This window comes from Phyllostomus hastatus, unplaced genomic scaffold (assembly GCF_019186645.2).
Source record: "Phyllostomus hastatus isolate PE091 unplaced genomic scaffold, TTU_PhHast_1.1 phas_scaffold_129, whole genome shotgun sequence".
In the NCBI taxonomy this organism is placed as follows: domain Eukaryota; kingdom Metazoa; phylum Chordata; class Mammalia; order Chiroptera; family Phyllostomidae; genus Phyllostomus; species Phyllostomus hastatus.
The window spans coordinates 3985564-4009924 of NW_025334009.1; the positions used below are offsets into that span (position 1 = coordinate 3985564).

Consider the following 24361-nt stretch of genomic DNA (forward strand, 5'->3'; position numbering starts at 1 on the left):
TGGGCACAGGTCACAGCTGCCCTCCCTGGTAGGGTCTGGCCGAAGGGTAGGCTGAGCTGTTTCTTCGAGGACTTGGGAGGGGGTGAGGACCAGGAGGTCTTCCTGGAGGAGGTAGTATAGCCCCAGCCAGCGGAGCCCTGGGCGGTGAGGGAGAGCCCGGATAGGAGAAGAGCAGGTGAAGCTTTCTAAGCGGGAAGCATGTGCAGGGTGTCGTGGTGGCGGCGAGGGTCAGCAGGGACAGCCCGGGCGCTCCCCACTCCAGCCGCTGCTTCCCCCACAGCCACTGTCATTCTCAACGAGCTCAACTGGACGGAGGCCCTGGAGAACGTGTTCACGGAGAACCGCAGGCAGGACCCCACGCTGCTGTGGCAGGTCTTCGGCAGCGCCACAGGAGTCACACGCTACTACCCGGGTGGGTGCCCGCCCGGCTGGCCCACCGCGCAGTCCCCCCACCCGCCTCCATCTCCCTGCCCACTCCGGGGGCGTGTGGGGTGGACGGTCACCCCACAGGCCGCAGAGTGGCCTGGCTGCCCCCCGCAAGTCTCGCCAGACCCGCTCACCTCCTTTCCCCCTACAGCCACCCCGTGGCGAGCCCCCAAGAAAATCGACCTGTATGACGTGCGCAGGAGACCCTGGTGAGCGAGCCAGCAGGGGCTGGGCGGGGACGCCCCCTGGACTCCCCACGTCTCCCCCCCGCCTGCTCCCCCCGCCCCCGATCTCCAGGCCTCTGAGCAGGGCGCAGCCAGCTCTGTCCAATTTTCATTTCACACATCGTTGCCGCTGGAAAATGGACCCCATCACCCAGGCAGGCCTCCCAGCGGCTCTGCCCCCGGCCACTGCCCGGCACTTCACCCCCTCAGGACGGAGGGGTGGGGCCCTCAGAGCGTCCCAAGGGTGGAGGTGCCCTCTGTGGGCCTGGCCCACGCCCGCCCCCCACCGGAACCCTCCCCTCGCCGTGCCTCCCCAGCAGGAGCCCACGCCTTTCTTCCTCCCCGCACACAGCTGGGACCCGCCCTCTGGGCCTCACCCGGGCTGGGGAACACCACAGGCCACTGAGACCGGGGCCCATACCTCCGGCCCCCGATCCAGATCAGCGGCTCACCCCTCCCTAGGGTCGTTTATGTGCTGGGGGACCTGGTCGCTCATGTCATGGGCAGGGACTGTTTTATAAAACAGTGTCCTCAGTGCCTAGGACCCTGTATGGCCCGCGCAGGGGATGCCCCATGGAAACATGTTGAATCGCTGTGTGGGAGAAGGGGGGAGGGACCCACGAGGTCCCAAAGGGGCTGGCCCTGACTGGAGCCTCTCCCCGGCAGGTATATCCAGGGGGCCTCGTCGCCCAAGGACATGGTCATCATCGTGGACGTGTGAGTGGGCCATGGGGGCAGGAGGGGTGGGGCAGGGCGAGGGGCCGGCATCTGCTGCCCAGGGACACCCTAGGGAGAGCACCGGCGGCCTACCTGGCGCCCCCTGACCTCCGCAGGAGCGGCAGCGTGAGCGGCCTGACCCTGAAGCTGATGAAGACGTCCGTCTGCGAGATGCTGGACACGCTCTCTGACGACGACTACGTGAACGTAGCCTCGGTGAGTGCCCAGGCGGCGGGCGGGCGGGGAGCGGGCCGCCCCCACCCGCCGGCTGCAGTCACCGCCCCCGCCGTCCCCGCAGTTCAACGAGAAGGCGCAGCCCGTGTCATGCTTCACGCACCTGGTGCAAGCCAACGTGCGCAACAAGAAGGTGTTCAAGGAGGCCGTGCAGGGCATGGTGGCCAAGGGCACCACGGGCTACAAGGCCGGCTTCGAGTACGCCTTCGACCAGCTGCAGAATGTGAGCCCCTGGGCTGGCGGGGGGTGGGCGGGCGGGCCCGGGCTCGGTGACGTCCATCCAGAGGAACGGCCTTGTTAGCACCAGAGAGCCCCCTCCCCTGGGGGCGGGGGCGGGACGGGGGCGGGGACGGGGGGCGGGGTCAGGCCTGGCGGGGCTGGAGCCGCCTGACCCTCCCCCCCCCTCGCCCAGTCCAACATCACCCGCGCCAACTGCAACAAGATGATCATGATGTTCACGGACGGCGGCGAGGACCGCGTGCAGGACGTCTTCGAGAAGTACAACTGGCCCAACCGCACGGTGAGGCTCGGCCCGGCTGGGTGGGGCGGGGGCAGCGGGGGGCGGGGGGGGCTGCCTTGCGGGGCCGAGCGGCAGCCGCGGCAGTGACCCCGGGCCCCGCCCCGCACAGGTGCGCGTGTTCACGTTCTCCGTCGGGCAGCACAACTACGACGTGACGCCCCTGCAGTGGATGGCCTGCGCCAACAAAGGTGCCTCGCCCGGACCCCGCTGCCACGGGCCGGCCTGCCTGCCGTGTCCTGCCACCCGCCAGGCTGGCTGTCCACCTGGCCTCCCCTAGGCTCGGCTGCATGTCCACCCCCTGTCTGTTCATCTTTCCACACGTGGGACCGTCCATCTGTCTCTCTGTCTGGCTGGCCAACGTGTCCATCTGACTGGGCATCTTTTCGCCCATCTGTCTAAATGTCCATTGTCCCAGTGACTCCCCCCATGTCTGCTCCTGGGTCTGTTTGCTGCCCATCTATCTGTCCCGGCACTCGGGCGGGTCCCCTGGGTGGCCTCTGAGTGTCGCTGCCGGCCTAGAAAGAGGGACTTCAGGCCTCCACTCCTCTCCTCGCCCCTCCCCCCCTGCTCAGCTTCCTCACACCCCTGCACTCACAGGGACGCTAAGGGGAACTCAGGGGGACTGACACCAAAAAGAGGGAGCCTGAGGGACGAGTCAGGGCTGCAGACACACCCCAGGGTGCAGGCCCGCGGAGCCCTGGGTCCTGAGCCTCACCCAGGCCTGCCTCTGCCTCGCCTTCCCTCACAGGTTACTATTTTGAGATCCCTTCCATCGGCGCCATCCGCATCAACACGCAGGTAAGACTGTGGGGTGGCCCCGCCTCCCAGCCCCTTGCTTCCAGGGGGTCAGCGCCTGTGCTGAGCTGCTGCGGGGTGAGAGCGCCCCCTGGTGGCACAATGTCACATGGGGAGGCAGACCAGGGAAGGGACAGTGGGAGGGACAGGCTCATGACCCCTGCCCACCGTGCCCCCTCCAGGAATATCTAGACGTCCTCGGCAGGCCCATGGTGCTGGCGGGCAAGGAGGCCAAGCAGGTGCAATGGACCAACGTGTATGAGGACGCGCTGGTAAAGCCCCCGGGCAAAGAAGGGGTGGGGCTGGTGACCTTTCCCCACGGATGCACCCACCACAGGGTCGTGCCCCTTGAGGACACCGTGATGGGGGTAATCCAAACAAAGGAGCAAGAAAGGTGGCTTGCCCCCGAGCCCCTGCTCTGAGCACTTGGAGGGGGCGTGGCTGGCCGTGGAGACCACCCGATCCTCCCCCTCTCCCTTCAGGGGCTGGGGTTGGTGGTGACAGGGACACTTCCAGTATTCAACCTGACGCAGGATGGCCCCGGGGAAAAGAAGGTGAGCCCCCCCCCCCACCCACTGGGGCAGGACAAGGCATGCCTGGGGGGCCAGCATGCTCAGAGCAGCCTGGGGAGGAGGAAGGAGTAGGCAGGCCTGCCCATTGGACCGGGTGGGGGGGTGGGGGCACCTGTGAGAGCAGCTGGAGGCCTTGGGCGTGGGGGTGGGACTGAGCCCATCGCAGACCCCCAGCCTCCGCTCCCAGAACCAGCTGATCCTGGGCGTGATGGGCATCGACGTGGCTCTGAATGACATCAAGAGGCTGACCCCCAACTACACGGTGAGTGCCCGCCTGCACGTCCGCCCCGCCCTGCTTCCTGTGGGGACACAGCCAGGCTCCGCAGAGGAGACTGAGGGCCACTAGGACACCCCCCGCGGAGACCTCAGCGTTCAGGCGGTCAGGGAAGGCTTCCAGAGGAGGTGACCTTGGCCCTAGAGCCGGGGTCAGCGCTCCGGCGGTGAGGGGCCAGACCACGGCTGTTGGAGGCCCCGCCCGCCTGAATCCCCCGCCGGGCGGGCAGACAGCCGCAGACAAAACAGACAAATGTGCGTGGCTGTGTTCCCACGCAGTTTTGTTTGTGGATCCTGAAATTTGCATTTCAGATGATTTTCACATGTCACGAAATACAATTGTTCTTTTGATCTTTTTCAAGCATTTAAAAATGTGAAAGCCATTCTTAGCCGACAGCTATATACTAACAGGCGGTGGGCCGGGGGCAGGCAGGCTGTGGCGGACGCCCCCTGGACCGTCGCCTGGCAGGAGTGACCTGGGTAAAAAGGAGAGGAAGGCGTACCTTAGAGGGGATTCTCGGGACAAAGGTCGGAGGTGGAAGACAGAATCACGAGCCAGGGAAGGGCCAGATCAGCGTGGCCGGCCCAGGGCCTGTGCGAAAGGCGTTTGCGTCTTGCCTGTGAAAGGGGTGGGGAGGGGGCGTGTGTGACTCCGGTCCTCAGCCTGAGCCACACGACGGCCACCCCATGTCCCTGGGCTCCGTGTGCTGAGAAAACCGCTAAGAGGTAAGGGTGGGTCCAGGGTCTCACTCTCCTCTTCCAGCTGGAAGGGACGCCCAGGCCTGTGGGATTCCAGGGTCCACTCCCCCCCCCGCGTGCTCTGCTGAGATGGGGACCCGGAGGCGGCGGTGGGGTGGCGGTGGGGGTGGGGGCAGGGGAGCAGCAGCAGCCTGCGGGCCCAGTGGAGGCGGAGCCCTCCGGCTGACAGCCCTTAGGACCCGGGGTGGGGTGAGAAGTGCAGGCTGGCAGACCAGTGGTGGTGCCCGAAGCCAGTCAGCCTAGGCCAAGGCTGTTGCGTGAGGGGCACCAGTCTGCTAGGCTCGGCTTGAAAAGCAAGCTGGAGCCCCACGTGGGCGCCTGGCTCAGGCAGGCAGACGGACCCCTCCGGGGCATGGGAGGCAGGATGAGGAAGGGCCCCAGAGCCTGGGGGTCCTCTGCCCTGCCCTGCAGGCTCTGAGCCCCCAATCTGCACCCCCAGCTTGGAGCCAACGGCTACGTGTTTGCCATTGACTTGAACGGCTACGTGTTGCTGCACCCCAACCTCAAGCCCCAGGTGAGCCATGAGGGCGGCCTGGAGGGGGTGTACCCTATGGTGGGGGGCACCCCTGACTCCTTGCCCCGCCTCTCACAGAGCAACTTCCGGGAGCCCGTGACCCTGGACTTCCTGGATGCGGAGCTAGAGGATGAGAACAAGGAGGAGGTGAGGGAGGAAGGGAGGAGATGGGACACCGCCCCCCCACCCCCCAACCCCCATGCAGAGGAGGGCGGGGCACCACCCTCACGGCTCTGGCTCTTCCAGATCCGCCGGAGCATGATCGATGGCAACAGGGGCCACAAGCAGATCAGAACGTTGGTCAAGTCCCTGGACGAGGTGAGAAGGTGGTGGAGGAGGGACCGAGTCAGGGCGGATGTTGTCGTCCCCACGACCCCACCGCACCCAGTGCCCGACTGCCTGACCCAGCCTCTTCTCCCAGAGGTACATAGACGAGGTGACACGGAACTACACCTGGGTGCCTATAAGGAACACCAACTACAGGTGGGTGAGGCCAAGGTCGGGCAGGAGGGAGGGGCAGGGTGCCCCCCAGGCCAGATGCCCCCGCCCTCCCCCACACCGGCGCCGAAGCGCCGGGGACACTTGCAGCCGGGGCTGCCGACGTCCCACCCCGTGACGCTCAGTCCCCGAGGGCCTCTTGCTGACCCCTCAGGAACAAGCGCCGTGTCCCGGGAGCACAGGACAGAGAGAAGATGGTGCACCTGACGCGTCCCTCCTGCCTGGGCTGTACCCATGGGTGTCTGCACCCAGGGTGTCCCCCTCAGCACACTCACAGGCCTGCTCTCGACAGGCGTCATGGGCTGGGGCGGGTCCCCAGCAGGTCAGGTCCCGGCAGTGCCAGCGTCTCGCTCACACCCCCGCAGTGGCCCGAGCCGCACCGAGCCATGTTAGCGCTAGGCCGGCTTTCGGCTGGCCCTCGTGGCCCGAACCCCTGGGGACGGCAGCCCCCACTCCCCCAGCAGCACCGCCCCAGCCTGGCTCTCTGAAGGCGTTCTGCCCCTTGTGAGTCTGCTGCTGGCGGATGGAGGGGGCTGGGCCGGCAGTTGGTGTGTTGGGGGGCGCTGCTGGGCGTGAGGGGTGAGGTGATTTGCTTTGGGGCCGGAAGTTCTCAGGCATCCAGGAGAATTTGGGGAGTGGAGGGTCCAGGCCCCGAGGCCATGAACCTCCCACCAGGGAAAGATGTCCCTGGTGGTCCGGGGAGGGGAGCCACACTCTAGGTCTCTGCCCAGCCCCACAGCTACGGGGAGGGGTGCCAGTGCAGCCCACCTCTCCCCAGCAGTGACCTGTGCGCCCTCTGCCCCCCTCCCAGCCTAGGGCTCGTGCTCCCTCCCTACGGCACCTTCTACCTCCAAGCCAATCTCAGCGACCAGATCCTACAGGTCAAGTGTAAGTGGCCAGCCCCTGCCTGTGCCCTGCACCCCTGCCTCTGCCCCGCACCCCAGCTGGCCCCAGGCAGCGTAGCCAGCTGCCTGTGGCAGGGCAGCCCCTCCTGCCCAATCTGCCCTCCCCCAGGCGCCCGAAGGCCGGGGCAGCTGCCCGGAAAGTCTGTGGAAATCTGCATGCTCGCCTCTTCGTAGACTTGGTTCCAGACCACCCTCCCATTCTCTCATGGTTTTCGTTGAGGTTCTGTTTTTGGTTCCTCCTACTCCGTGTCTTCCCTCCTGAGCCTGCCTCCCCCGCACACCCCTGGGGGCTGCGTTCCTGGAAGACACCTGCCTCTCATCCCTCCTCCCCCTCCTCCCCGGGGCGCTCGCCCCTGCAGCGCCGCCCCCAAAGTCTCTCTGCAGAGTCCTTCTGCCGTCCCCCCCAGCATCGCCACTCACCTTCCCCCCACCCCCGGCGACCTCCGCCCTTGTCTTCTGCTCCCCTCCCTTCCTCTCCGCCCCTCCTCTTTTCTCTCTCCCTCTCTCCCTCCCTCCTTCCTTCTCTTCCCCTCCCCGATGCCCCACCTTCTCTGTCTCCCTCTCTTCCCTCCCCTTCTGCTCACTCCCCCCATTTCTCTCTCCCACATCGCCTCCCCCCCTCTCTGCTCCCCGGCACCCCTCCCCGCTCTCTCTGCTTCCCCCCTCCCCCTTCCAGGCCCTCCCTCCCATCCTCTCGCCCTCCCTCCCTCCTGCCCTCCCCTCCCCACTCTTTTGCCTGCGGCTCATCCCTGCATGTCCCCCTCACCCTGGGCCTCCCGGAGCCTGTGGCCCCGCTTGCCCACCGCCCGGGTCTCGGGGAGGGAGGCTGGGGCTCCGGCCCCACCGGGCGCCCCCCACCTGCCTGGCCCGCTGGGGCTCATCTCCTTTGAGTTTTCTTGCTCTCTCTTTCTCTCTCATGTCGTTTTTTGCAAGAAGTTTCCTTTCGGTATGATGATAAGACACAATATTTTCATTCAAACAGCCATTGAATAAAATATTGTTTGTGCCCCTCCCCTTCCCCTCCCCCTTTTCGTTTGTTTTTGTGTTTGTGTTGTTTTTGTTTTCCTCGCTTTCTCTCTTGGTGGACTGTCCCAGTGCCAATCAGCAAACTGAAGGGCAAGTATATTCAGAACCAGTGCACCCTCCTCTCCCCACCCCACCCCACCCATGCCCCTGCTTGCCCCCCTCCCTGCCCAGGGCCAGCCACACCCCTGCTCTCCAGGGCCCCCTCCCAGCATCCCCTTGGCTCTGCCAGTTCTTGCCTGTCCTCTGATCCCCACTAGAGCCAGCGGCCCTTCCCTCGGCCCTCCCTGCAAGGTGGTTCCCAGTGTGTTCTGAGAGCTCAGGGCCCCTCTTCCTCCTCCTTGCTCCCTCTGTGCAGGCCCCTGCCCACCCTCCTCTGTTCCTCCAAGACAACTCAACAGTGGGGACAGGGCTGGATGCCTCTGCGCCACCTCCCACCCAGCAGTGCCGGGCCCGAGATGCAGGGGCAGATGGGTCCTCAGGGAGGCTGACGTGAGGCTTGCGGAGAAAGGCCAGCCGCAGAGACTTCCTCTGGGGCAGTTCCCCCCGCTCTGGTCTCTGGCTCTGGCTGCAGAAGCTGGCAGCAAGCTTGAGCCCTGACCTGAGGCAGAGGGGTAGCGTAGGGCAGGCGCCAGGCCACCAGAAGAAGGAGGACCCCTGGGCCGTCGCGGGCGCTGGCCAGGGTGCTGAAACCCTGTCCCTGCCGCCCCGCCATTCCTAAAGATGCTGCCGAGGCCACCGGCTGGGCCCTGCCCCGGGGTGCTCTCTGCTCCTGGGGAGGCAGTCAGGTTGGAGACGGTGTCCTTTGCAAAAGTAAGGCAGACTCAGGGGCTGGGGCCCTGGCTGGGAATGGAAGGGGATCTGTCTGGACCACAAGGGGCCAGCTCCAGAGTCAGGCTGGATGTAAAGAAGGTTCTGGCACTCCAGAGGTACCCAGTGCAGAGTCTTCCAGGAAAGGTAGGCAGCGGCCTCATGGACCCTGGTGAGGACGAGCGGGGAGACAGAGCAGCTCACGGGGGCCTTGCCGCTGGCGCGCAGAGACGCCGCCCTCCCAGTGAACCCCGGGCAGGTGGGCGTGGAGAGCCACGAGGGGCTGTCCTGTCCCTGGTCCCCTGGCCTGGAAGTGGGGGCTCCCCAGGAAGCCCCAGGGGCCGTGTCCGACCTAGTCTAGCAAAGAGGATGCAGCTGCCCCCCACCCCTGACCTGGGTGGGGAACGTGCCCTACTTCCACTGGCTTGAGTTGTCTTTTCTGCGCCTCCCCGGGACCCCAGAAATGCAGGGCCCTGGTCACAGAGACAGCCACAGCGTAGTCACCCTTCCTGCCCCCCACCCCCTTTTTCTTTCTCCTCCTCCTCTCCCCTCCACCCCTTCCCTGTCGGCTTGTGCCCAGCCCTGCCTCACAGTCCTGTCAGAAAGCGACAGTCCAACCAGTGACTGCCCGGCCCCTCCAGGCCCCCCAAGGCCCCCTGCCCTGGAATCGTGCAGTGCATTGTGGGAGTTTTGGGGAATGGGGAAGACCCTTCTTCAGCAAACATGAAGCCCTGGGGTGACCGCGAGGTCGGGTCCCGTAAAGGGATGGCACGGCGGATGCCCAGAGTGCAGCAGGCTGCCAGCAGGGGGCACCTCCCCCACGCAGACCGGCGAGGTGCCCGTGCCAAAGCAGGCAGAGGCCTCAGGGGAGCCCCAGGGGCCACACCGCCCGGTTCCCCCACAAACCTGCCCAGAGGCAGCCACACACCGGTGCTCACACTCACCGATGCACGTGCTCTCGAGCACACACGCAGACACACTCATGTCACTCTCACACACATACACAGGCCTGACTGGTGGATCCTCAGCAGCACCCCACGCCTTCTGCAGAGCTCCCAGCACTCCTCCCCGGCCGCTCTGAGCCCACACAGGCCCTCGGGGTGGGGGGCGGCACCCGGCCCTCCTTCCCCGCCCGCTCTCATGCCCCCAGCCCAAGAGGGCAGGAGTGCCGCTCCACGCAACCTCGAGTCCCCGCCCGGCTCCCAGACTCTCCTCCCGCAGGGTGGGGACATTCGCAAGCACCCCGAGGTGTCCCCTCACCTGGCTCCCACCCTGGGGGGGGGCCCACCAGACCCCACAATGCACTGTAGCCCACCCCCAGCTGCCCGCGCCCGCCGTCTCTGGTTGGACTGTCTGGGCCCGTGAGAACCCCCCCCCCCCGCCCCGGTTTGGCCATGTTGATGCCTGACACAGAACAAACGCGAGACCTACCAAAATGCAAACAGCTGCAGCAAAGAAAGAGAGATAACGATCCGCGGCCAAAAGCCAGGTCCCTTCCTCGAAGTCTCTACGGAGGCGAAGGGAGCTCAGCATGCGGTCTTTTCCATCCTGGGTGCGATGAGAGCGACACTGGCGCCTCCCCCAGACCATGCATATATATAGCGGTGTGTGTATATATATGTGTGTGTGTGTGTCCGTGTATATGTGCTATACAGCCGTATGGAAGCATATACAGCCACGCCAAGGGACTCACTGCCGACAGAGGACCGGGCCCGGGCAACATATTGGCTATAACTGCCCTCCTGCGATGCTTTAGTCTCCACAGGCCCTCCACCCCTCCCCACCCCCCCCTTCTCTCTGGCTCGAACTTGAACATGGAAGTGGCGGGTTCCCTCTTTGCTGGTGTCTCCCCCTCCCTGAAGCCACCCCCTCCCCTGTCCCTCCGGCCCCTTGAGCTCTGAGCCCCCTGGCCTCCCGCCTCCCCAGCCCCCGCCGGATAACCCCCGTTTCTGTTGCAGATTTTGAGTTCCTGCTCCCCAGCAGCTTTGAGTCTGAAGGACATGTTTTCATTGCTCCCAGGTAGCTTGCGTGCGGCCTTGCTGAGGCGTCCTCCCCCACCCCGACTGCCCCGGCCCGCCTCCCGCACTGCCGCCCAGAGCTCTGTGTGTCTGTGTCCCGTGCACTGTCACCCCACCCCATGCATAGCCCCGCGTGTGCGGCCACCTGCACACCCGGGCCATGCAGCCGAACCAGGCAGCAGTGGCCAGCCGCCCCCAGCTCCGGCTCCCACCAGGCCTGGGGCGGGAGGGTTCCGGACCCTCTGCCGACCTTGCCTGTCCTCTCAAGCATGCGGAGGACTCCTTTTTGCCCTGGGCTGGCTGTCCGCAGGATGCCCCGCGCTGGGCAGCTGCTGCTCTGGTTTGCGGTGCCTCCCCACTGCTCCCCCTGCACCCCGTCCTTGTCCTGTGTCAGTCAGTGTCTGTGTGGGCCTGGGGACCGGCCCGCCAGGGCCCCTGCCGGCATGCCGAGTCCAGGCGTGGCGGCTCACCGAGGACAGGGCGGAAGGGGGGTGGGGGCTTTGAGGAGCTCCTGGGACAGGCAAGGGGTCAGGGCCCAGCGCAGGTCCAGGCCTGGACCATCCTCGGGTACACTCCCAGCATGCACACACACCCTCGTGTGCGCCCCCTGCGCCTGGGGGCCCACACCTGAAGAAGCCAGCGCCGCCCCCCCAGGGTGCAAAGCCCTCCCCTGGGGCCTGGGCTCTGGATGAGGGCAGATGGGTACAGCGGACGGAGATCCACGACCCTCTCAGGCACCTCACGTGGGCTCTGGACACTCCTAACCTCCGTGTGTGCACGTGTGTGCATGCACCCACAAACCTCTCTGTGACCCCCTGTAACTGTGTGTGTGTGTGTGTGTGTGAGTCATCGTGGGCGTCTGTCAGAGTCCGCGTGCAAGGGTGGGGCGGGCTCAGCACCATGGACACGGGTGAAAAGGCCCGTGTGGCCCAAGTGACCCCGAGGAAGCTCTTTGAGGACAGGGACGGTGTTCGCTTTTGTCACCTCTGTGTCTCTGGCTCAAGAGAGCTCAATAAGTACGTGTCGGGTAAGCGAGGAAAGTAACCCGCACACGCAAATGCACACACGAGGGGCTGCAGGTGACACGCATCAAAGCCCAGCTGTTCGGGTGTTGCTCGAGGGTGTCAGGTGTGGCCTCACACTCGGAAGCGCAAGCCGGGTGCTGCACCAAGGCCCCGGCGGCCAGGGAGCAGGGGGTGCTGAGACCCGGTCCCGGGTGCCCTCGCGGCCTCACGAGCCGGTGCGGAGGTTTCCGGGGGCAGGGGTGGGGTGAGGAGCTGAGCAGGAGAGACAGGTCCGTCTGCCAGGGTGGCAGGCCTGCTTGCCACGACAGCCTGGGGAGCAGAGGCTACCCCCACGGCCCCACGCTCTCCGGGCCTGGGGGTCTCCAGACAGCGAGGGTTTGGCCCGCCCCCCTCTGGGTCAGGAACCTCCCCGGCAGAGGGAACAGCCAGTCCGAGGACCCACGTGTCTCCACTGACTTCATGGCGTCCTCTATGGTGTGAAGGAAAAAACAAGCGCAGGGAGCCGAGCGAGCTGCCCAGAGGCGCACAGCCAGGCGGGAGACGAGGTCTTACACTCGGCTGACTCAGCCGTGCTGGGGCTCCGCCCACCCGGCGCTGGGGCTCCGCCCACCTGGTGCCCACACAGCATGCAGGCGGGTGAGCCCACCAGGAGGGCCTCCCGGGTGCTCCGTCCAGGTCCAGATACACGGCACAGGTGGGAGGGTCTGCGGGGCCTTGCCCGGCAGGGAGGATCTTCCAGGGAGGAGGAAGGAGACCCTCGCTCTCCTTCCAGCTCAGCCCGTACTCAGCCCTGGGGGCCCGGCCGGCGTGTAGTGGCTGCAGCCTGTACACGTGCGCCTCCTGCAGGCCTGGGCTTCTCAGAAAACGACCAGGAAGACCTGTTGGGAAGCCTCAGCCCTCTGCCCCGTGCAGCCCCCCAAGCCCACTCTTCTTGCCCCCCTCCACCCCCAGAGAGTATTGCAAGGACCTGAACGCCTCTGACAACAACACCGAGTTCCTGAAAAACTTCATTGAGCTTATGGAGAAAGTGACCCCGGACTCCAAGCAGTGTGAGTGCCCACGGGGGCGGCCCCGAGGAGCCCAGGGACCGGGCAGGTGTGGGAAGATGAGGCCCCAGCCAAGGGCAAGGCCCGGGCCAGGCCGGGGGCACCGGTCCCGTGGGAGCCTCGTGCGGAGCGTGTAAAGGGGCGGGAGTCACGAGAGGATGCCGCCTCCAGCCCTGCCCTCGCGTTGCAGGCAACAACTTCCTCCTGCACAACCTGATCTTGGACACGGGCATCACGCAGCAGCTGGTGGAGCGTGTGTGGCGGGACCAGGATCTCAACACGTAGGCACCGCCCAGCCTTGGGGGTGGGCAGGAGGCCGGGGCCGCCGCAGGGTGCTGGCCCCTTGCCGAAAGCAGGCCTGTGACCGCACCTCCCCACTGCCCTCAGGTACAGCCTCCTGGCCGTGTTCGCTGCCACCGACGGCGGCATCACTCGAGTTTTCCCCAACAAGTAAGTGACCTTCCCCACTCCCCCACACCTTGCCCTTGCCAGACAGAGGCCCTGCCTGTGTCCTGCCGCCCAGAGGCCTCTGTGTACCTGCCGAGACCCCTGTCCCCCTAAGCCACCCCTCCCATCAACCTCTGCTTGTCGCGGGTGAGCAGGGCAGCTGAGGACTGGACGGAGAGCCCCGAGCCTTTCAGCGCCAGTTTCTACCGCCGCAGCCTGGACAACCGCGGCTACGTCTTCAAGCCCCCGCACCAGGACAGTGAGTGTCCCCGGGGCCCCGGCAGCGGGGGCAGCTGAGGCCCCACTGTGTGCTTGGGCTGTAGCCGCTGAGGCCCCTCTTGGTCGTGGGCTGAGACAGCAGCTGAGAGGAGAGGCTAGGCTCTGCTGACCACTCTGCTGGGTGCTGGGTGCTGGGTGCTTAGTCTGGGGTCAGCCGTGGCTTGGGCTCCTGGGTCCTCGGGGCTCAGCAGGGAGTGGTCAGTGTGGGTGCCGGCCCCCACTCCTGACCGCCGCGCCGGACCCCACCCTCACCCGCAGCCCTGCTGAGACCCCTGGAGCTGGAGAACAACACGGTGGGCATCCTTGTCAGCACAGCCGTGGAGTTCAGCCTAGGCGGGCGCACGCTGAGACCAGCAGGTGCGTGCCTGTGGTGGAAGCGGGGGGAGACTACGGCAGGGAGCTGCCCAGGCAGGCAGGTACTGATGGTCCCTTGCTGTCCCCCACAGTGGTGGGCGTTAAGCTGGATCTAGAGGCCTGGGCTGAGAAGTTCAAGGTGCTGGCCAGCAACCGCACCCACCAGGACCAGCCTCAGAAGGTATCTGTGCGGGGGTGGGGGCCACAAGCCAGCAGCGCCCCGTTCTCTGCAGCCCCCAGGAGCTCCCCGCTGTCCTCCGGCTCAGAACGGCTCTGGAGGCTATGGGGGCAGGGGCGGGGGCTGCTGCAGATGGCCTGGGGACCCACCGTGATGGGAGGGGGGAACTGGTGGCACCTCACGGTCCCTGCTCTCTGCCCAGCAGTGCGGCCCCAGCAGCCACTGCGAGATGGACTGCGAGGTCAACAATGAGGTGCGTGCACCCCCCCGGAGCCCGAGCTTCCCCCACTGCTGCGCTTCTCAGTCCCCCCCACCCCGCAACTCCCAGCCCATCCCCACCCCGACCTCGCAGCCTCACCAGAACTGGGGCGAGTGGCGACCCCCCCCACTCCACCAGCGGATTGCCGAGGTCTGGGCCCAAACCCGTCTCCCTCTTCCTCCCCGTCCCCCACCCCTCAGGACCTGCTCTGCGTGCTCATTGATGACGGGGGATTCCTGGTGCTGTCGAACCAGAACCATCAGTGGGACCAGGTGAGGGTCAGGAAAGGGGTGGGAGGGGGTGGTCCGGGGTCGAGCCCTCTGGGGGCGTGGCACTGCCAGCCCCGTGACTGTGGTTCCCTCCCGCACCCCCAGGTAGGCAGGTTCTTCAGCGAGGTGGACGCCAACCTGATGCTGGCGCTCTACAATAACTCCTTCTACACCCGCAAGGAGTCCTACGATTACCAGGCAGCCTGTGCCCCCCAGCCCCCAGGCAACCTGGGTGCTGCACCCCGGGGCGTCTTTGTGGTGAGCCCCAGCAATGCCTGGCCTGGATGTGGGGGCGGGGGCGGGCTGGGAGACGTGCCCAGAGATGACCCCCTAGCTCTGACAAGAGAGCTGTGGGGGCGGGGGAGGTGACCCCGTCCTGGGCAGCAGTGGCAGCCCACGCCTGTCTCCCTGCTGCAGCCTACCATTGCAGACTTTCTTAACCTGGCCTGGTGGACCTCAGCTGCGGCCTGGTGAGCCCTCGTGGGGAGAGGGGCCAGGGAGGGCTCAAGAGAAGGGGGGCAGGGCACTGGCCTCTACTGACCACTCCTACTCGGTGACCCATGCCCTGCAGGTCCTTGTTCCAGCAGCTTCTCTATGGCCTCATCTACCACAGCTGGTTCCAAGCAGGTAGGTAAGGCTTTGGAGCCCCCCCACCCCAAATCCCCTCTCGGATCTCCGGATCTCTGCAGACTTCCATCCTAACTGGAGGGCGGGGCTTATGGCTGACCTCGGCGGAGCGCTGCCGAGTCCCCAAGCGGCGCCAGAGCGTGAGGCTGTGGCTGAGGCTCTCTGGCCCTTGCAGACCCCGCGGAGGCCGAGGGCAACCCCGAGGCGCGCGAGAGCAGCTGTGTCATGAAACAGACGCAGTACTACTTCGGGTCGGTGAACGCCTCCTACAACGCCATCATCGACTGTGGAAACTGCTCCAGGTGCCGGCGGAGGACCAGGCGGGGTGGCGGCCGGGGGCGGGGCCTGGGGGCGGGGTGGAAGGGGCGGGGCCGGTGGGGCGGGGCGGACCTCAACGCCCGGCCTTTCGGTGACGCCGCCAGGCTGTTCCACGCGCAGAGACTGACCAACACCAACCTCCTCTTCGTCGTGGCCGAGAAGCCGCTGTGCAGCCAGTGTGAGGCTGGCCGGCTGCTGCAGAAGGAGACGCACTGTATCCTGCCCCCGCCGCCCCCAGCCCCCCTCCCGCCCCGCGCGCCCCCTCTGTGCCGCCGCGGCCGCCTCCTTGACTCCCCACCCATGCCCAGCGGACGGCCCGGAGCAGTGCGAACTGGTGCAGAGACCAAGATACCGGAGAGGCCCGCACATCTGCTTCGACTACAACGCGACGGTGAGGGGAGGGGCTGGACGCCCGCTCTCCTCCCCCAGGGCTGGCGCGACCCTGTCCCGGGCCCCCCAGGCCGACCCGCTCCTTGTCTCTCCTCCGCAGGAAGATACCTCAGACTGCGGCCGCGGAGCCTCCTTCCCGCCGTCGCTGAGCATCCTGGTGTCCCTGCAGCTGCTGCTCCTCCTGGGCCTGCCTCCCGGGCCGCAGGCGCCAGTGCGCGCCCAGGCCTCGCGCCGCCTCTGAGCGCCCTCCCCGCCCCAGGCCTCTCGCTGTCCCCCACACCCTCACCTTAGGTCCTCGCCCGCGTCCTCCCGAGGGACCTGAACGCGCCGGGCCCCTGGAGTCTTAGCCTTGGACTTGGGGGTGGGGGAGTCCCACAGGAGAGCGCCGCAGGTCTTTGGCCCCCAAGCCACATCTGCTGCTGAACTGTCATAGTGTCCCCAGACCCCTCATTCCCACTGGACTTGCCCACCCCCAGGGTTGGGACAGGGAAACCACAGTGCTGGTGCCAAACGAGGCCCCACTGCCCGGCCCGCCCCAGGCTCCCTTCCTGAGGGAGAACTAGGCCCCGCCCCAAGGGGGTTCCTCTGACTGGGCCCTCCACCCCACCTGGACCAATCTGGGCTCCCTGGGAAGAATGAAGGAAGCTGAGAAAGGCAGTTTGAGCCCTGTGCACCCCAGCTCACGTCTCCACGGGAGGGAGGCCCCGAGGCAGCCCCCCCGTGGGCTCCAGCTCCTCTCGGCCCAGACCCTCCCCACAAGCACTTCAGATGTTAAGACAGCAACAGTGAAAGTGGCTCAGACACAACCCCGGGCACCCCTGGAGCCCCGAGGGCAGAGACTGGACCCACAGTGGACAGACACATCCTGGAGGACACACAGACACAGACATGCACGTGGTGGGGTGGAGGTGGGGCCCCCAACCCTTCCACAGGCGAGGGCTTGGTGGGAGGGCGGATGCACACACCCACCTCCTGCTCACCGCGCCCCCCCCCCACCCGACCTGCAGCGCAGCTCATCCTCCATCTCTAAAGCTGAATGTCAATCAGTGCCAAATCCTGGGGCAGGGGGCGAACACCTCTCTGCCCCACCCTAGCCGCCAGTGTCCCCTAAATGCCCCCCACCCCAGGTGCTCATTGTAACCCTTTATCACTAGTGTCGGGCCCCAAGTGGGACCACGTGCCGCTGCCTGCGCCCCTGGGCAGGGGCACCCTCACTGGACATCGCCCTTTGCCTTAGCGGGGTGACTTCGCTGCTCCCGGCCGGGCCGTCCCACCCCCAGTCGGGCCCTGGCACGCTCGGGCCTGCACCCACTTCCCCTCTCCTTCCCATTCACACACACACACACACACACACACACTCCTTGTCCCCCGCTGGAGGCCAAACTGCTCCTCCCTGCTGAACTCTTGCACACACATACACACACTCTGTGCACACACAGAGGCCAGGCCTGGGCACATTTCTTCACACCATCCATTCTGGTCATTTCCTCCAAAGGCATCCAGCCTGAGGACTGGTTGGGGGGCTGAGGGCAGGGGGCTGTGGCCGCGGGGCTCAGGCGGACAGGGAGGAGGGGGGAGGGTGGATGCATTAATTAATGGCTCCGTTAATTAATGTCACGTTGCTTGTCGCTTTCTCAGTGTGCGTATGGTCCATGCCCGCTGCTGGTGCCCCGGTGGGCGCCCACGCTGTGCGCCCAGCCCCGGTGCCAGCCGTGTCTTGCGGGGGTGCGTGTGTAACTGTAGTGTAGTTAGGTGCTCAATGGAGAGTATAAAAATAAAAAAGAAACAAACATATACAGAAGAATAAATATATATTTTAAGTTTGAGAAACAGACACAACAATCCCCATCAGGTAGTTGTCCAACCCCCAGCTGGGTCTGACCTTTCTCATCGCCCACCCGACCCGGCTGCCCTCACCTCGGGCTCGAGGGACCTGGGGGGCCATTTCCTTTTCTCTGCCCTTTTATTTTGGTTGTTGTCCTATTTTGTACAGAACAAGTCGGAAAAACAACAGCGACAAAAAAGTCAAGAAACTTTGTAAAATATTGTGCGTGTGATTCCTTGTAAAATATTTTCAAATGGTTTATTACAGAAGATCAGTTATTAAATAATGTTCATATTTTCACTTCAAACGGTTCCCATCCACTGTGTCTGCCCTGGGGAGAGGATGGGGTAGCGTGAAGACAGGTCACCTTCGTCACCTACAGCCCCACTTAGCACCCAGCCAGGAGTGAGGGCCAGAGCATCCTGGTCCCAGGTGCAGGGCGTGGTAGGCACACCACTTCCCTGGCCTCTTAAACTTCAGATACTAGAATCCTTCCTCTTGAATAATCCCAAAAGCATTGAGGGGGAGGGGGCGGGGAGGGGAAACTCCCAGAGGCTCAAGGAGATGAGATGTGGGCTTAGACAGGCATCCAGCCATCAGGTCAGACCACCCTGGCCCCGTGGGCAGGTCCTCCACTGGAAGTGAAGGGTGAGTACTGGGCCTGAGTCCAGTACCTGGTGCTCCACGGTCCAGCACTGCTGGTGGGAGGAGCCAAGGTCCAGTCCACATAAAGGCTTAACCACTGCTCTTCCCAGCTCAGGACAGGCTCAAGGCCCAGGGCTCTCCATGGCCACTTCAGCTCACACTGGAACCCAACTCCCTTGTGCATTTTAATCCCAACACTTGATAGTCAACCCCAGTCCACGTGACCTTCGAGTTCAAGAGGAAAGACGTGACCACCTGTGCCAAGGTTTCCCAGTGCTGCCAACACAGTACACACTCAGCCCTAGTCTGGTGGCTTCTGGCTGGGTCCTCACCCTGGCCTTAGAGCTCATCCCCATACTGCAGATGAGCAAACTGAGAAAGGAGAAATCCATCCTCCCCAATGAGAAGGGCAAGAAACCAACCCAGGTTTTTGAGGGGAGGCGGCCTGTAGCTGTGGGGCCTTAGATGCTGCATAAAGGGCATTCCAGGCCTTGGCTAACACGTCTGTCCTCCTCTGCAGGAGCTGGCTACAGAGCAACACCTCACTCGCAACTCTGAGACAGCCCCCACACCCAGCAACAGCCCCCGCACCCAGCAACAGCCCCCACGCCCAGCAACAGCTCCACGGCAGCCCCGGAAGATCCTGGGGTGGGGCTGCCAGATTAAATATAGAACATTCAATCAAATATGAGTTTCAGATAAACAAATATTTTTAGTATGTTCCCAGTAATGCATGGGACATAACTATACTAAAAAAATGAGGACATGCTTAATACTAAAAATAGTATTCATTGTTTATTTGAAATTCAAATTTGATTGAGCACCTTGTATTTTGATTTGCTAGATCTGGCAATCCTCCCCTGGGGTGGCACCCCGTGGGAACCCAGACCCCAAAGATAAAGGGTGCTGACGCCCTTTGCCACCCGGAAGGCTATGCTCACGTTGGCAGTTGAACTGAGGTCAGCAGCTGAAAGGAAGGCATCCTGCCCTTTATAAATGGACTTTGTCCTGTAATTACTTTAATTGTATGCACATTTTTAAAAAGTAACTCAAGATACACACACAAAAAAAATCGGCTTGCAGAATACACAACCTGCCAGAAGCCACAGCTGCAAGTTTGTGGGGAGACGTCTCTTCCTCTGGGCCAGCAATCAGAAGTTTGCCGGGGGCAGGAAACGTGAGTTTGAGCTGTGACTTCACCTCACTGGTAACAAGGGCAGCCCGGGCAGCACACTCACTGTGCTCCCACGGAGAACTGGCGTTTGACACTCCGGTTCCCTTGGACCCTCACAGCAGATCCTGTCATCTCCATTGTACGTCCACGAAACTGAGTTTCAACGAAGTCCAGGGAGTTAGTTGGCCAATGTCACACAGCTGCCAGGTAGCAGAGCAAAAATGCCAACCTGGGTCAGGCCCCATGCATCCCATACAACCTGAGTCAGGCTTGATATCAGATTGTGGAATTCCCAGTTTGCGCACACTAGTACACACACCAGGTCCACCCAACATTCTCACCCACACACCCGTCCACAAGGACACACCCACTCAGGCGTACCACACAAAGACCCATTCTTTCCGGGGAATTCAGCAAGTGTGTGGCATGCAGTTGTGGGGCTGTTGGTAACCTCCGCTTTTTAACGATGCTCCACCCACTCCCACCTCCGCAGAACAGGGGGAAACGGTCCTGGAAACTACAGCTCCCAAATCCACCTCCTCTGTCACCGACGGACCGTCCCCGGCGCGCAGCCTCCTGGGACTTGTAGTTCTACCCAGAACTCAGATCTCCGTTCGTCCTCAGCTCTGGCCGAGGACTCTGTGTCCCGGCATGCCGCGGAGCCGGAAGACCTGCCGGGAGAGGGCGTCCCGCCGCCGCCCGGGGCGCGCAGGCGCACCGCTCCTGTTTGTCGGCGCCTGGGAAGGGAAGAGGTGCGATCGAAGTCAAGACCCAGGCCGAGCCGGAGCGGACCAGACTGGACTCGGGCCCGGAACTAAGTAGGCTCCGGGCCCGCGCGCACCGGACCGGACCGTAGCACCCCGGAGTGGATGGAGTGGGCCCAGCCCTGAGATCAGCACCAGCCCATTCAGCCTGGCTCCGGGCCCACAGGGCGGGCGGGCAGGCGGGCCGAAGCCGCCCAGGGCCTTCCCTCGGGTCCCCCGCGAGGGGCCTAGGCGCTGGCTCCGCGACCGGGCCCGGCCCAGCCCTTTGCAATCGGAGTCGACCCGACCCGACCAGAAGTGGAGCTTTCACTGGGACCATAGGCCGTAACTAGGCCGGACCCGGGCCTCCCGTCGGGGCCGAACTGGGACGAGGCCCCGGGGAGGCCCCTAGTCTACTGGACCTTCCCTCCGGCCGACGCCCACCGGGAAGATGCAGCGCGCCCTGCCGGGCGCCCGCCAGCACTTGGGGGCCGTCCTGGCCAGCGCCAGCGTGGTGGTGAAGGCCTTGTGCGCGGCCGTACTGTTCCTCTACCTGCTGTCCTTCGCCGTGGACACAGGCTGCCTGGCGGTCACCCCGGGCTATCTCTTTCCGCCCAACTTCTGGATCTGGACCCTGGCCACACACGGGCTGATGGAACAGCACGTGTGGGATGTGGCCATCAGCCTGGCCACCGTGGTGGTGGCTGGACGCTTGCTGGAGCCCCTCTGGGGGGCCCTGGAGCTGCTCATCTTCTTCTCGGTGGTGAACGTGTCTGTGGGGCTGCTGGGGGCCTTCGCCTACCTCCTCACCTACATGGCCTCCTTCAACTTGGTGTACCTTTTCACCATCCGCATCCACGGCGCCCTGGGCTTCCTAGGCGGTGTCCTGGTGGCGCTCAAGCAAACCATGGGGGACTGTGTGGTCCTGCGAGTGCCCCAAGTGCGCATCAGCGTGGTCCCCATGCTGCTGCTGGGGCTGCTGCTGCTGCTGCGGCTAGCCACGCTGCTCCAGAGCCCGGCGCTGGCCTCCTACGGCTTCGGGCTGCTCTCCAGCTGGGTGTACCTTCGCTTCTACCAGCGCCACAGCCGAGGCCGGGGGGACATGGCCGACCACTTCGCTTTCGCCACCTTCTTCCCGGAGATCCTGCAGCCCGTGGTGGGGCTGCTGGCGAACTTGGTGCACGGCCTCCTGGTGAAGGTGAAGATATGCCAGAAGACGGTGAAGCGCTACGACGTAGGGGCCCCGTCCTCCATCACCATCAGCCTCCCGGGCACAGACCCCCAAGATGCGGAGCGGAGAAGGTACTGTGGAGCCTTCCGAAACCTTGTTGGCCTAGGAGCGTAATTGTCCAGTCGCGTGACGTCTGGCAGGGTGCATGCCGTCCGTGTATAGCATGGCGACCAAAGGTCAGGTGTCGGGGCAGATTCAGAAGGACGCCAAATCCGGTTTGCGGCCTTGAGGAATTCACGCAGCCCTTGGGTGTCTGGGCTCCCGGAGGCGCTTCTCGGCGGCAGGGAATCCTGCTTCTCTGACCACTCATGCCGCTTAGCAAGCCTTGGGAACTGTGTGGTTGCTTTGGGTGCTGTGTGAGGGGCTAACGGTCTCAGAACCCCGGAGCCCTAGCCCCCGGATCTGTGGAAGCCAGAAACAGCCTACGGGTCCGTGAGAGGGAGGGGCAGAGGAGACCTGGGACCCTTAAGAGGCCGTCGGGGGCCACCCGATTGCCAGTTGCTGAGCCATGTCCTCTTCCTGGGCCTGAACTCAGATACTGTGCTTCTCTGCCACTCGCTGAGCAGGAAGCTTGGGGGGGTGTTACTAGACGTACCCCCACCCTCCCACAGGTAGGCATGTGTTACCAAACCCAGGGGCCCAGGCCATGTGACCCCAGGGAACGGAGGCCACCTTTTCATTACCTGTAAATGAAGCAAGCCGAGTGCACCACCAGGAGGCCCCGCGGAGCCACTCGCTCAAGGTGGTGCACCTTGGTCGGGGCAGGGCCGCGCTTTTTAACCCGGCTCCCTCCCTCCCGGGTGGGTGGCCTCACCAGGGTGGTCACAGCTCCGTGTGCGTTTTTCTTGGGGGTTTTTGAGGCAGTGGTGTGAGTAGTGCAATCCGGAGCAGGCTGTGTTCCTGCTTCCGCAGCTTCATGGATTCAGCTGAAGAGTTAGCCCTGCGCTACCTCTCCACGGGCGGCGGAGTTGCGTGTGGGACACGCCCCTTCCTCGAAGGAGTTCCCAGCCTCGGACCGCTGTGGTCCACGCTCGTGGGTGCTGCGGGCCGTAATTGTGGGCCCTACAGTTCGTGTCTCTCTGGCAGACGAACCCTAAAGACCAAAGTCTGCCTTAACCTTACCCGGTGGAGGAGATGCGGCCAGCCGGGCTGATCTTGGCAGAAGCCGAGCCGGCCTCGGGGCAGTTCAGGTGGGCGCCGGGCCACAGTGGCGGTGCCTCTGCCCGGGAACTGTCTGGGATTGTTAGGGTCGTCTGGACGTTAAGACACCTGCTCAGAAAATGCACAGGTGGGGGCAGGCTGGGGTGGGGATGTCCGGAGGTGGATTCTTGGCACGGCCCTGTGGTTGTGAGCTCACTTGGGGAGGGGGGTCACGCCTCCTGCCACTTTGACGTCTGGTCTGGCTGCGCGCCCCCCCCCCCAGACCGGAAGGCTGCTAGTTGCGGGACACAGGGTTTCCTCACTCTGACCCTTGCGAGGAAGTGACGAGCGATGCAGCAGCCTGCAGGGTGGGAGCCTAGGTGGCCGCAGAGGACGACTGTCCTGTCTCTGCCACCCTTGCCACCTACCAGTCTGCAGGACAGAGTGGAAGTGTGCCGGGGCTTCCTGTGCCCGTGTCGTGGCTGTCTTCCCTGTCATGTTCCCGGGCGTGGGGGAGACTGTGGTTCTCCGCTGGGCCTTGGCAGGCTGTACAGACTGTGCCCATCCTGGCGGCGCAGAGCGGCTGAGGCACCGGCTCCAGGGGGCGCTGTTGGGAGTGTTCCCTGGCAGCAGCCCACCTCCTGGCGGGCCAGGGTACCTCTCCCCCTCCCCCTCCCCCAGAGCGGGGTCGCTGAGAGTCTGCCCAGTACAACCAGTGCCCTACCCGGGTTCTCCTTTCTCTCTGCCTGCAAGGACTCAGCGTGTCCCTTCTTAACACGCATCTGACATATTAAGAGCGGTGGCTCTGGAGATTCTCCCGGGAAGGAGAACATTGGAATCAGTTGGGGGCGCTGGCTGACCCCAGATGGCCCTGCTTCCCAGGCTAAGAGCCAAGGCAGGTGCTTGAGTCCCGGCCTTCCCCGCAGACCCTTGCCAGGGGGCTCAGAGCACCCCTGACAAGGATCGGGGAGGAGAATCGCGCCCCAGCGATGCCAGGGCCCCGGCGCAAACTCGGATGTCCAGGAACTTGCTCTTCCACCATCTGTCTGGGGGCCCCCGACCTGGCCGCCGCCGTCAGGTGCCACCCTCAGACCCTCGTTCTGATGGCGGAGGGGGCCCCGCCCCAGTCCCTGGGGAGCCCTGGGCCTGGCACGAGGAAGGAAGACACGGGGTTCCCCTGAGAGGAGTCTCAGGGCGAGGGGAGTCCGAGTCGTGGGGGGAGGGTGTAGGGCACGGGCCAAGTCCAGACTCGGAGTGACCTGTGCTCTCTCCTCTGGCCCCAGGCAACTGGCCCTGAAGGCCCTCAACGAGCGGCTGAAGAGAGTGGAGGACCAGTCCGCCTGGCCGAGCATGGATGATGACGAGGAGGCCGGGGCCAGGGTGAACGGCCCCCCGCCCTCGAACAAGGCCCCTGCGCTCTCCTCCTCAGGGCAGGGGGCCGCCCCGGAGTCCAGCCTGATCACCTTCGAGGCAGCCTCCCCGCAGCTGTAGCTGCAGACCACCTTGAGTGCCCCCGACACCCTCTCAGCCCCCCGAGGGGAGGGAAGACGGTCTGCTGGGGGCGTCCACGGCCTCCTGCCCTTTCTCGCCAACACTACCCGGGACTCCGGCCGCCTGGTTCCCACGCCAGACACCCATTACGTCGGGCAGGGGCCTCTGAAGCATCGGCCACGGGAGGTGAGACTGGAGCTCGGCAGGCAGCCCCAAGCACGTGGCTGCGGGGACGCCAGTGCCACGGCTCCTGGGCCAGCCCTCACACCTGACGCTGCTTGCCGAGAGCCCCGAGCCGAGGCAAGGGTCTGCCAAAACCCTCTGGGGAGTCCGCCGGCGTGGGGCCGCGCACCCCTGCCCTCCCCGAGGAGGACCGAGTTCACGTCGAGATGTCGGTTCCCTCTGCTGCGGCCACGACTGTGTGCAGGCCGGGCCGGCCGCGGCCCCCAGGGGTCTCTACAGGACCACGCGGCGGGCAGCCGGGCCCAGCCGCGCAGTATCAATAAAGCAGTTCTTGGAGGTGCGCCTCCCGGGCTCTGTCAGACCGCCCCGCGCAGCCCCGGTCGAGCTCAGCTGCAGAGCCAGACGGGGGCTCGCTCTGGTGCCTGGGTACGGGCCCTGTGGCCGCTGCA

At 64.8% G+C, this 24361-nt stretch overlaps 2 protein-coding genes across 4 annotated transcripts in view; both read left to right on the plus strand.

The window, feature by feature from the left end:
- Positions 1 to 17040, plus strand: part of CACNA2D2 (calcium voltage-gated channel auxiliary subunit alpha2delta 2) — a 123531-nt gene extending 106491 nt beyond the window's left edge. Inside the window, exons 7-38 of one of the 3 annotated variants that reach the window (XM_045857348.1) lie at positions 281 to 412; positions 578 to 635; positions 1317 to 1367; positions 1484 to 1583; positions 1666 to 1824; positions 2014 to 2121; positions 2231 to 2309; positions 2870 to 2919; positions 3099 to 3188; positions 3399 to 3470; positions 3676 to 3750; positions 4960 to 5034; positions 5113 to 5181; positions 5281 to 5352; positions 5456 to 5517; positions 6344 to 6420; positions 10229 to 10289; positions 12265 to 12362; positions 12550 to 12640; positions 12747 to 12809; positions 12962 to 13065; positions 13344 to 13442; positions 13532 to 13620; positions 13820 to 13870; positions 14077 to 14148; positions 14251 to 14403; positions 14563 to 14615; positions 14717 to 14772; positions 14948 to 15074; positions 15195 to 15304; positions 15399 to 15481; positions 15581 to 17040. In XM_045857348.1, the coding sequence (XP_045713304.1) occupies positions 281 to 412; positions 578 to 635; positions 1317 to 1367; positions 1484 to 1583; positions 1666 to 1824; positions 2014 to 2121; positions 2231 to 2309; positions 2870 to 2919; positions 3099 to 3188; positions 3399 to 3470; positions 3676 to 3750; positions 4960 to 5034; positions 5113 to 5181; positions 5281 to 5352; positions 5456 to 5517; positions 6344 to 6420; positions 10229 to 10289; positions 12265 to 12362; positions 12550 to 12640; positions 12747 to 12809; positions 12962 to 13065; positions 13344 to 13442; positions 13532 to 13620; positions 13820 to 13870; positions 14077 to 14148; positions 14251 to 14403; positions 14563 to 14615; positions 14717 to 14772; positions 14948 to 15074; positions 15195 to 15304; positions 15399 to 15481; positions 15581 to 15721 (2780 nt within the window). In that variant the 3' untranslated portion in view covers positions 15722 to 17040. Of the gene's footprint in view, positions 1 to 280; positions 413 to 577; positions 636 to 1316; positions 1368 to 1483; positions 1584 to 1665; positions 1825 to 2013; positions 2122 to 2230; positions 2310 to 2869; positions 2920 to 3098; positions 3189 to 3398; positions 3471 to 3675; positions 3751 to 4959; positions 5182 to 5280; positions 5353 to 5455; positions 5518 to 6343; positions 6421 to 10228; positions 10290 to 12264; positions 12363 to 12549; positions 12641 to 12746; positions 12810 to 12961; positions 13066 to 13343; positions 13443 to 13531; positions 13621 to 13819; positions 13871 to 14076; positions 14149 to 14250; positions 14404 to 14562; positions 14616 to 14716; positions 14773 to 14947; positions 15075 to 15194; positions 15305 to 15398; positions 15482 to 15580 lie in introns of all 3 variants that reach the window. The other 2 variants (XM_045857349.1, XM_045857347.1) reach the window with 2 other exon arrangements.
- A 2761-nt stretch (positions 17041 to 19801) lies between these two features.
- TMEM115 (transmembrane protein 115) lies at positions 19802 to 24248 on the plus strand. The gene is made up of 2 exons (XM_045857351.1): positions 19802 to 21169; positions 23522 to 24248. The coding sequence occupies exons 1-2, from the start codon at positions 20319 to 20321 to the stop codon at positions 23727 to 23729; spliced, it is 1059 nt and encodes a 352-aa protein (XP_045713307.1). The 5' UTR covers positions 19802 to 20318; the 3' UTR covers positions 23730 to 24248.
- The last annotated feature ends 113 nt before the right edge of the window (positions 24249 to 24361 follow it).